This window comes from Bison bison, unplaced genomic scaffold, assembly GCF_000754665.1.
Source record: "Bison bison bison isolate TAMUID 2011002044 unplaced genomic scaffold, Bison_UMD1.0 scf7180017864072, whole genome shotgun sequence".
NCBI lineage: Eukaryota > Metazoa > Chordata > Mammalia > Artiodactyla > Bovidae > Bison > Bison bison.
Window position 1 is genome coordinate 11,962,793 of NW_011494644.1, and position 11,811 is coordinate 11,974,603.

The 11,811-nt window shown below is 53.5% G+C and overlaps 1 protein-coding gene across 1 annotated transcript in view; it reads right to left on the minus strand.

Moving 5' to 3' along the window:
* STX1B (syntaxin 1B) overlaps positions 1 to 8,225 on the minus strand; it is a 12,117-nt gene extending 3,892 nt beyond the window's left edge. Inside the window, exons 1-6 of the mRNA XM_010837448.1 lie at positions 8,189 to 8,225; positions 7,680 to 7,826; positions 4,202 to 4,356; positions 3,254 to 3,328; positions 2,950 to 3,049; positions 2,774 to 2,848 (exon numbers count right to left, since the gene is read on the minus strand). Of these exons, the coding sequence (XP_010835750.1) occupies positions 2,774 to 2,848; positions 2,950 to 3,049; positions 3,254 to 3,328; positions 4,202 to 4,356; positions 7,680 to 7,826; positions 8,189 to 8,225 (589 nt within the window). The remainder of the gene's footprint in view (positions 1 to 2,773; positions 2,849 to 2,949; positions 3,050 to 3,253; positions 3,329 to 4,201; positions 4,357 to 7,679; positions 7,827 to 8,188) is intronic.
* Positions 8,226 to 11,811: the final 3,586 nt, after the last annotated feature.

The window sequence follows — 11,811 nt, forward strand, 5'->3', positions numbered from 1 at the left end:
CAAGGGCAGGCAGTAAAGACTGCAGGGTGGTGAAGCAGGAGGCCGGCGGATAAAGGGATCAACATTTGAGGGGGCCTGGAAGGCAAGTAGGAGGGGAGATTGAGCATCAGTTGGTCACCAGACAGGGGGGCTATTTGTTCTGATGGAGAGACTGGGTCTTTCAAAGTCTGTAACTCCTGCCCAGCCTCCCAGTCGACATCCTCTGTATGAATGGGAGTGGAGGGTACTCTCTACTTTTTGCAACCTCAGCGAAGGGTCAAGAACCCATCGTGGGACTTTACTGGTGGACTGCAAAGAGTTTCAGGCAGGTCAGGTTCTAGTAGCCGCCCTTTCCTGAGAAAATCCCGGGGTAAGCAGATGGATGTTCCAACAGAGAAAATAGCTCTCCTCCTTCCCAGGTGGCACTAGTGGTAAAGAACCCACCTATAGATGTAGGAGACATAAGAGATGTGGGTTTGATCCCTGGGTCAGGAAGATCCCCTGGATGAGGGCGTGGCAAGCCACTCCAGTATTCTTGCCTGGAGAATTCCATGGACAGAGGAGCCTGGTGGGCTACAGTCCATAGGGTCACAAAGAGTCGGATATGATGGAAGAGATGGACATGACTGAGCACACACACACACACACTGCCTTAGAAAATGACCACTGTCCCAGGAATCCCCACTGCTAAAGGATGTTCTGGAAAAGCACACAGATTAACTGGGGTTGCTGCTTCTAGATCATACACTCCCCACACTTATTCAGATTTTCTATAAAGGAGCTTGTGAGTAAAACCGGCTGGGCTCCGGAAATGCAGCCTGAATGAAACACAGGCCCTCTCAAAAGGGGAAAAGCCTCCAGGCCATTCCTAAGAACATAGTTTCACTGTTCCTGGCAGCGCTGGAGGTATGAGGCTGGATGGTGCCCCAGCGCTCCCCTGCCAGCCACGGCGGGCCAGTGAATGCGTGACATCTCTGTTTCAGCTGCTATGGGAAAAGTCCAGAAACACACACCCAAGGATGTTGGAATCACTGGCCCTAGACTGGGACCCTATTGCCAGGCTTGGGGCTGGGGTCAAATCCTGGAGGAAAGGATCCTTTAATAAGGTCTCAATGACTTCTTCCAGCAATCCTGGGAGTTCAGTGATAGCAGTCCAGATTTCAGACTAGAAACTGAGATTGAGATGGAGAAAACAACCATTTGAGGTCACAGACAAAGCCAGAGGTCATGGCACCACACAGCTGGAGAGAGATGGAGAAGACGCTCTCTTTTTCTGGAGCTCTGAAAGGTCAGCTTCTCTAAGGCATTGCCACTTTTCCTATCTTCTTTCTTGGCTGTTTCTGAAGTCCTAAACCATATAGCCCTCCTCACGGTCTCATGTGTGCTAGGTCGCTTCAGTCATGTTCAACTCTTTGCGACCCTATGGACTGTAGCCTGCCTGGCTCCTCTGTCCATGAGATTTTCCAGGCAAGAATACTGGAGTGGGCTGCCACACCCTTCTCCAGGGGATCTTCCCAATCCAGGCACTGAACCCGTGTCAAGGTCTTATATAGCATGTTAATGTCAGAGTTCCATAGGCTCAATGAAATCGCTGAGTACAGAGATTTTTAAACTGTGTTCCATGGATCCCTGCTTCTGAGAAGGAACCTCAGAGGGGGCTGTTGCTGGGAGTGATGGGAAGCCAGGTGCATAGGGCTCTGGGACTCCCAACCCCAGGTCAGCCAGAACAGTCTGACATTTATGTGTTGTATATAATGGAATTTGGGGTGAGATTTCACTTAGGAAAAAAAGATTTTGCTACCCCCCAAAAAAAGAAAGAAAAATGAACAAGCTCCACCCCCCTAGCTTTGAAATTGCTTCAGTAGTTCTTACTGTACTGATGAGGAAGCTGAGGGTAGGGTACCTGTCCAGAATGAGTTAATGATGGAAGTGGGCTCCCTCTCTCTGGATTTGCAATCAGTGAGCTCCCAGTTTGGATCATTCTGCTTTCCAGCACACTCTCCTAAGTGCACAGGGCTTACAGATCAGCACTAGAGGCTCACATATGACCTCCTGTTGAATCCGGGAAAGCATGAGTCCCTGTCCTCATCTCCCTGGACCAAGGTCATTGTACTCAGGGCCAGACATCTGACATGACTCCTTTCCCCCCAGAGCCCAGCAACATGCCTCAGACAGAGGAGTGCTTGGCAAGTGTTTTCTGATGCTGAATTACCAGGAGCACACAAATTAACATCATGGTAATGCTGCTGAATTCCCCTGGCACCAACAGATAAGGAGGTTCCCAACCCACAATGCTTTGGGGGAAGGTGGTTATTACCAGCACCCAAGTCCTTAAATTAGAGTGAATACATGAGCATTTGGCAAGTCCCTCCTGCAAGCTTGCCAGCCCCCTGGTGTCAGCCACACAGTCCAATCTGTCCTGAGCTAAGGATACCAATTCAGAAGCATTTGCTGAGCCCACCTACTGGGTGCTGAGCGCTATGTCCGGCACCTGTTCAGGAGAAATGAGGCCTCTGTGAAACGAAAGCCACCTGGAAGATTACATTTTCTCAGCAGATCTTCTTGCCGATGGAGAGCTCGGATGCAGTTTGGACAGAAACCCTCCTCTCTCTCATTTCCCTGTCCTGTCTGTATCTTTCTCTGTGGCATCTGGAGCAAACTGGAAAATCTGGGATTTTATGCCTTCTCACTGTTTAGGAATTTGACTCCTGGAAGTTTGTAGACATTTGCCATGGTTTAGTCCAATGGAAGGCAGACTTGTTTCCCTCCTTAGTCAGGGGATGGCATTTCTCACCTTTCAACTTGGATCGAACCTTGTTGGCCGTCTTCTTGATGTCTGTAGTGAGGTCCTCCAGCTCCTGTTTGGTCTCTGAGGGGGAGGCGACGAGACGAGAGGGATGGGTGAGACGTTTGGGTGGGACCCCAGCCTCCTTCTGCCCCAGCTCCCAACCACCCAGCAGTAGCACTCACTCTCATCCGGGTTGGGGGCGGCCAGGATGGCACTGTGCTGTTTTTTCACTTGTTCCACATCCTCTGACAGCTTCTCAATGCAGCCCCGGATCTCTTCCACCTGGGGCAGCAAATTGGCTATACCCAGCCAAGTCGTCGGGCCAGACAAAGGGATTTGGGGGTGGTGCTCAGTCAGGGTTCAGGGAAATGGGCCAGACCCAGAACGGCTGGTAAAAGGCCAAGGGGATGGAGGAGTAGAGAGAGGGATGGGGGTGCGGGGGGCCAGGAAGAAGGCAGTTGTGGGTTGGGGGTCAGGTTCTGTTACCTGTTCAAAGAACTCATCCATGAAGTGGTCTCGGTCCACATGGACCACTTCTTCCTCATCATCGCTGTCTTTCGCCTGGGAGGCAAAGAAAGGCAGGGTCTGTGAGCAGTCCTGTTGCTCTGAGCTCTAGGCTCAGAGTGGGGGTCCTGGGAAGGGTCACATGAAGGGCGCCCAGAAGTCATAACAAATACTGAGTGTCCTGTGGCACAGGGTCCCGGAGGCCGGGTGGCTGACAGCCCAAAGGACACCTTGGAGGGAATTAGCCAAAGGCACCCTTACGGAGTAGAAGTGGTCCTGGGAGCGCTGTCACCCTGGAGGCGGGTGGTGCTCTGGACAGATGCTTTATCCAACCAGTGTGGAAGCATTTCCATATTGTAAAAACTGGCCAAATGTCAGCCTGGCAGTAACTGGCTCTGGGCTGCAAGAAGGGGTCTGACGTGGAGTCCAGGGAGCCTGACCCCTGCCACCATGCCCCCAGCCGCTCCCGCCAGGCTTCGCTGTGTTCCCTTCTCTTCCCCTCCAGCCTCCAACACGACTGGCCACGTCCCCTGTGCAAGGTCACTTCACTGCCAGTGGCGGGCATCAAGTTAAGCAAGCACAGTCAGGCCCGGGGAGGGCTGGATGTGAGACACAGAGAGCACCCCGACCTTCCTCCTCCCACCCACTCTCACCCCTCCCCGACTTTCCTCTGTGAAGTCACTTGCTTTCATCCAGCCTCTTCCAACTTCACACCCACCTACTCTCCCTTGCTTGGATTTCCCAGTTGCAACCTGCAGCTGCTCAGCCCTCCACCCCCAGGGCGCAGAGACACAAAGGGATTCGCCCTCCCACACCGCCACCGCGGCCACCAGACAGACCAGTGACATAGACAGAAGGGCTGATACAAAGGCACACAGAAATAGGCCCCCTGACACCCACACAGAGCTGCACTGACGTGCTGACGCTCACCCGCACACGGGCCCACAGCAGAGCTGCCTTCTGAACATGTGGACACACAGACGTGCAGAGCTCACCACCCCCACGCCCCCTGGGACACTGGGGAGGGCCCCCTGGGGCTGTGCTCTCAGCCTCTCTGAGCCTCAGGTTCGCATGCTCACTCAGATCTAGGAAGGAGGAAAAGGGGGTAGGGAGGGCTCCCCAGTGCTCCACACTCCCGACTCAAGACCCTGCTCGGGACAGAAGTCTGAGGGCCAAAGCTGAGCCCATTAAACTTAATTACATCTGGAGCCCTAATCAGCCTCCACGGAAATTTAAACAGAGTTCACCCTGATTTCCAGAAAAAAAAAAAAACAAAAACAAGCCAAGACTCAGACAGAATCTCACGACCAGAGCCTGAATGAAATCAAGACAGGAGCCAAAAGTGTCTAGCAGGGGATGTTGCCAGATGAGATTGAAAGAGGAGAGCTCGCCCAGAACCTCGACAGGGTCCCAGCAGACCGCAGACAGGACCCGACAGAAACCAGACAGCTCAGACCCAACCAGACTCACGCAGACAGATCGCAGACAGCTGAGATCGAACCTAGACAGAGCCAGATGGGAGCTAGATGAGATCTAGACAGCCGGTTAACTTGGAATCAGAGAGCCCCGACAGCACAAGGAAGAGATCAATGGAGATGCCCAGCTAGACCCTCTCAAAGGCACCCCAGCTTTCCACTGAAGCCTGGCTCAGATGGTCCCCAGGGATCCTCCCCATGCCATGTCAGAGAATGGGCTCAGCACTTCCATTTCATCTCCAAATATCTCCCGGGAAAGGGGGGGCTCCTCTTCTTGGCCCACAGCTGCCCCCAGAAGGAGAGGTGGTAGCCGGTGGGGCTTGGGGACCCTGAGGGGACTTTTGGCTCTTCAAGCCTCCAGCTGACCCGGAACCACACCGGCAGACCTTGGCCCCAAGAGGCTCTGGGCTGCTTGGCTCATCTTTGAGGACTCACCGGCCTCCCATGAGGTGCTAGCCTCAAAAAACCAGCTGCCCCACGAAGGCATGTTCCTTCTCTGCCTTCAAGCACTTGGCCCACAGCCTGGCTGCCCACAAGTCATGAGGCCTCTCGCTGGCCCAGGTGTCTGGAAACTTTCCTGTTCTTTTCCCCCTCCCATGCTGACTTTCTGTGTGTCTTAGTTCCCCACCAGGGAAGCCCAACACTGACTTTAGACTCCCTCAAGTCTCATCTCTCTCCCTCTCTCCTGTTGTCCCCAGGGCCAGGTCCTTGATTCTGCCCCGGGGCATCCTTGGCTGCCTGTTTACTTGCCCTTGAGAGAGGAGGAAAGGTACAGGCCCCAAGGATGACTTAGTTGGTGCACTAATTACAGGCAACTGAGAGCTAAACTCCTCTCCAGTTTCCAGACACTTCTTCATCTATAATCTCGTCTGATCCTTACCACCACAGCCCTCGAAAAAGCTGTCCCCATTTCACAGATGAGGGAACAGGAGGGCAGAGGGGGAAGAGGAAATGGACTTGCTCAAGGGCACCCAGGCTGAAGGGCTGGAAAACCAGAGGCATAATCTAAGACATGCCTCCTCCCAGACCCTCTTCTGTGGCTCAAGGCCACGCTGCCTCCTACCAGCCACTCCACCACCAGAGGGTTCCCTTCTCAGGTCCCCTCCTGACAAGGCCGAATCTGGGCAAAGCTCTGCGTCCTAAAAGCCTAGCAAAATATTAGCATCTGAGAGCGCCTTTGGCCTTGGTCTTGCATTCTTGTTATCTCATTTAATCTTCACTGAAATTCTTCAGTTTACCATTGGTCAGCGAAAGCTCATGAAAGTGTTAGTCGCTCAGTTGTGCCCGACTCTTCGCAACCGCATGGACTGTAGCCCGCCAGACTCCTCTGTCCATGGGATTCTCCAGGCAAGAATGCTGGAATGGGGAGCCATTCCCTTCTTCAGGGATTTTTCCCGACCCAAGGATGGAACCCAAGTCTCCTGCATTTCAGGCATATTCTTCACCATCTGAGCCACCAGGGAATCCCAGTTATGGCAAATGTTTACACAGCATTCTATGATGTGCTAAATGCTGTTTTAAGCACCCTGCCTTTATTTATCCATTTCGTTCTCACAATAGCCCCCTTTTATAGGTGGGGAAACTGAGTCACAGAGAGGCGAACACGCTTGTCCAGGTCAGCAGCTGGAGGGCCACACGCCTTCTTCCCTCTGAGCTTCAGTCTCTGCATTTGCTGAACGGCAATAAAGTCAAGAAAGTAAAAGTGCTAGTCACTCGGTCGTGTCCAACTCTTTGCGACCCCATGGACTGTAGCCCGTCAGGCTCCTCTGTCCATGGAATTCTCCAGGCAAGAATACTGGAGTGGGTTGCCATTCCCTTCTCCAGGGGATCTTCCCGCCCCAGGGATCGAACTCAGGTCTCCTGCACTACAGGCAGATTCTTTACCGTCTGAGCCACTGGGGAAGCCTGAGTCCTCCCTAAATGGTGGGCTGGAGGAGGCAATGAGACCACCAGGCAGGAAGAAAATGCCAGATGCTGCCAGAAATAATTACTGCTCAGGGAGGGTTGGTTGGTACCCACTGCCTTTCCCCTGTTACAGATGAGGAAACAGGCTCAGAGAGGTTGCCTGACCCTGCCTAAGACTTCACGGCAAATAAGGTCAAAGGTGAACTGAAGTGAATTTAGTCCCTGAACTGTCTGGTACTTAATCTCAGGCTCTTTCCCTCCTGTCCTTCTGTTTCTTCCTGGCCCCTAAAGAGTTGTCTCTGCTGTGTCCTCAGCACTGCTGAACTCCCGTGGCTGCGACAGAAAACCAGGAAGAGGTGCCAGGCTGCAGGAAGAGCCCAGACAGGAAGCCAGGGGTTCTAGCCTCCATTCAACTTGCTGGGTGACTCGAGGCAATTCGCGGCCCCTCCCTGGGCCCTGGCTTATCTGTGAAATGGGTGGGCCCTCCTCACTCTGAGGTATGCAATCTTCATCATGAGCACAGCCTACATTTCTGGAAGAAGCTAACCAGCCTAAAAGAAAACAGGCTCCAGGCAAATAAGAATACCTCGGAAAAGATGATCACACACGCCCTTATCCACCTTAGGGACAACTGAAGCCTCAGTTTCCTCATGTGCGAAATGAAGATAAGAATTATATACATCAGACACATAGGTGTCAATAACGAGCCGTGGGGCTCAGTTACAAGTGCTTTGCCTGAATGAATTTAATCCTTACAGCCACTCCATGAAGTAGATACTCTTTTTATGGCCATTTGACCAATGAAGCAGAGAGAGATTAAGTAATTTGCCTAAGATCATACAGCTGATGGGGAGCCGACAGGGTGGGGTCTGGATTGGAGCCCTGGCGGTCTGCTCTTTACTGCCTGCCAACTCCTCAAGCGCTCAGGAGGATGAAATGGGAGAGTGTGGAAGCCCTGGGCACATTCTGGAACTGTCCTGGGGACAGGGGACATCAGATCCAAGCCTCTGGGTTCAGTCCTTCCTGACCAGAGACACCCGGGGCCCTCAGGGGTGTGTCAGTGGCGTGGCGACAACACAGATGCGTGGACAGAGGGAGTGGGGCAGTGTGAGCCAGCGAGTCCAGCACGGAGACAGACACGAGGGTGACTAAACCAAGGTGGAAAGAGACTGGAACTGGGTGATAGAAAAGTCATAGAGTGGGCCTTCCCTGGCAGTCCAGTGGTTAAGACTCTGAGCTTCTACTACAGAGGTCACGGGTTCAATCCCTGGTTGGGGAACTAAGATTCCTGCATGCCACATGATGCGGCCAAAAAAATAAAAGAAGTCATAGAGTGGGTATGTGTTTGGGTAAACACGTATGCATGCCCACACACACACAGCGCACACGTGCTCACACCTGCTTCTCAGGGGCACATGCATCCTTTGATCTAGAGGCACCAGCCTCTCTCCACTGCACCCCCTGCTTCGGTCCATCTGTCTCCCTGACCCGGGCCTCTGCTCGATCCCAGCATCTAGTCCAGTCTTCCCACCCCTACCTCTCTCCTCTGCCTTCCCCACCAACTCCTTCTTCATGCTCCCTCTGCCCCACAGAGTCATCATTTATCTAACAAATGTGTCTGATCAGTGTCCACTTCTCTCCTGGGTGCTGTGGAGAACAAGCCAGGAAGGGGGCCTGCCTCCAGGGAGCTGACATTCCAGGGGAGGAAGACAGACCGTGCAAAAGGAGCAAGACAATTTCAGACTGGACTCCGGTATATAGCAGGAAGGAGATAAAGCGGGAGGTGTGATAGAAATGGCCGTGGGGGAGGTTTGACATCCGAGCTAAGGCCCAGGGAGTTAACTGCACCGCAACCTGGAGGACACTGAATTCAACGCAGAGGGAACAGTGTTCAGGCAGAAGGAACAGCATTCACACAGAAGGACCAGCAGGTGCAAAGGCTCTCAAGCCGGGGGAGCTTGTGCGTCTGAATGGCAGAAACAATCCCTGTGCTGCTGGAGGCTATCAACCCATCACCCAGGGTTCTCCTGGTCCCTGATGGAGAATGTGGGGCCACTCTTTCCTTCTGCTGCATCAGGTCTGCACTTCTAAAGCATCTATGTGCCTATCCCACCTGTGAAGGCCCTCAAATTCCTCACCGCAGGCTCCCCTCCCCCATTTCCCAGTCTCCCCAACCACCCCCACCTCCGCCTTCCCACTCCAGAACTGCCTTCGCAGGCTATGCCCACAACACATCCCTTGTGGCTTCTCTCTGTAACCTTTCTCCCCACCTCACTTGCTCTCTTCCTCTCCTTTTCAGCCCATCCCTGGACCCACTCCTTGGACCCTGGGACACCCATCCAGTCAACTGACTCCCTCCTACAGCCTCCGCTCCAGCCCAGCACCTCCCAGTTGCCAACCAAAGGTGCCTGGTGATGTGGAAACAGAAAACCCTAGTTCACCCTGGCTCTGCCATTGACAGCTGTATGACCTTGGGCAAGTCAGGTTACTGCTCTGGCCCTTGATGTACTCCAAAATAAATTAGGGGCCAGGTCTTGCCCATCCCAGGGGGCTGACAGGAGACTCAAGAGAAATAAACAAGTCAGCTATGGAATAACATACACTCGTGGAGCAATGCTGAGCCCAAGCCTCCTTCTAGGAGCCTCTGGCATAATTTCAATCCTCAGGATAGCCTTCCGAAGCAGGTCCCATTGCTACTCCCAATTCATTCATGAAGGAAGTGAGGACCAGAGAGGTTAAGCAACTTACCCAAGGTCACACAGGAGTAGCAAAGCTAGGATTTGAACCCAGACAGTCTGACTCCCAAACCTGTGCCCTTGAGTGCTATGTGATAAACCCCTTGGGACCTCTTAAAGTGCTACTGGAAAAAGACAGTCAGGACCCCCAGGCTGACCTCCCCTCTTATCACTGACTTTCTGATGCCTCTCAGCCTCTCAGAGGCCCCTTTCCCAGGCCTCCCACACCCTGCCTGGTTTCTCCAGGCTTCCAGCCTCCTCATTCTCAATTCTGGTGGGGAGATCTCCACACTCCTTGCATCTGGAAGCTTTTTCCCACCCTACAGTACGTGCCCTCCCAAATCTCCAGTTTCCTGGAGCCATGACTAACCAGAGCCATCAGCATTCAGTCAGCCCCCTTCATCCTTCCACCCTCGTCCCACCTCTACCACCGGCTGCCCCCAGCAGCCCCAGCAAACTGGATGCCTCCCCTTGGGGCAGGGGGTCCTTGACCCACTCAGATGAAGACTCTCAGCACTGCTTCCCTGTATCCTGCTTTGCCTCTTCCCTCCCCCTCTCTAATCACGCCATGATTCCACTGTCACCTCACCCCCACCTGCTTTCCATCTCGCTGGGTTTGGGAGCCATGGCACAGTCTTGGCAACAGCAGAGCTGGGTTCAAATCCAGACTCCTCACTTGCTAGTGGTGTGACCTTGGGCAAGTTTTCACCACTCTAGGCCTTGGGTCTTTTTCACCATAAAATGAAGCAGTCTCTCAGTCTGCCTACCTTACCAGGTGAGGGTCTAATGAGATTATGGATGGCAACCTGCTTTGGATGAAAACGGGGAGAGAAGGGGAATTAACAGCATCAGTGCTGGAGCCAGCCTGCCTTTAAATAGCTGTGTGACTTTGGTCAAGTTACCTAACCTCCTTGGGCCTCAGTTTCCTCATCTGTAAAATGGGATAATGCTAGCACCAATTTCTAGGGTTGCTACAAGGATCAAAATGAGTTAATATGTATACAACACTTAGAACAGTGTCTGGCACATGAATGTTGGTTATTTTTATCACTCCCCTTTTCCTGATGCTTGAGTGTATAACTCAAAGTTTAACTGAAAAAAAAAAAAAAAACCCCAACCTTCAAAATTCCCTCTCTCATCCCACCTGTCAACCCATTTCTCCTAGAGGCAACAGTCACTTGCCTCCAAGCTCCTTCCTTTTGTCTTCCTGTAACCTGGTTCCCCATCCCCAAACCCAGGGGGCCCTCCGAAGACAGAGCTTTTTATCCTTAGTGTTGAGACTTCTCTTTCAAAGGCTAAAAAAGCAGAGACACATGTCAACTTGGCAGACGGGAAACCCAGAATCCTGTCTGATCTTCCCATCCACTTGCTTGGTGACCTTGGGCAAATTCCTACCCATCACAAACCTCGATCTCCTCATCTGTCAAATGGGATAATAACCCAGGGGGAACAGCCAATAGGCTCCTAGTCAAGTGCATCAGGCTACATCAGTTGGGTCTAGTACTTTATTAGCATAACCCCCGGGCCCTGAGCACACCGCAGGCTGTCAGCTCTGCCTCCTTGGGCCCCAGGTCATTTCTCCAATGCCCCTAGCCTCCTCCCAGTCCCAGAAACCACTCTTATCAAGCCCCCATTCCCCAGCCTCTTCCAAATGGCAGCTTGCACTGCAGACACCATGCCACCCTCCTCCCCTGTCACCCAAATCCAACTCACTGCCTGGCCAGACTCCTGGAGCCGGGCCTCTTCAGGCCTGCAGACCGGGGGCCCATGCCAGCTCACCCCTGATGGTTCAGGATGCCCCAGTTCCCCCCAGTGGGGCACAGTCCATGGCACACAACCCAGTTCCAGGGCCCTGTGCACGGAACCTCCTTCCGGTCTCCCCTGCAGCCCCTTCTCCCACCTCTGGGATCACTCTCTGTCCGGCCCTGGCCTCTGGCCATCTCCTGAGGCCACCCCTTCCCTCCTCATCTCTGAGAGGTGCCCCCTCCCCACGAAGAGCAACACAGACACACATTTCATTCACTGCTCAGTTAGCATCTCAGTCCCAACCTGTGTCCTTTCCCCCGGCCACCCCCAAATCTGGGTCCCGCTAGGCTCAGCTTGGCCCAGGAACTGCCCACATCCTCTCATTCAGCAAATCGGCCCAGCAGATGACAGCACCCTCCAGTTCTCTCCCCACACTCACTCTCTCCCATCCTCAGATGAGACCCCAGGGCCCGCCTGGGGACGTGGGGTGTCCAGGGTCCCTGAGACCTCTCCTGCCCCCAGCATGTCTTAATGGCCTCAGCCCCTTCTAGCTACTGGCCCTAAAATGCAGGTTCATTGGAGACAGCAGGTACCTCCACATCTTGGGGCACCCCTGCCACCAACCTCCCGCCTCATCATTTGCCCCCACGTCCCAGCACCTCCCCCACTCCACCCCCAG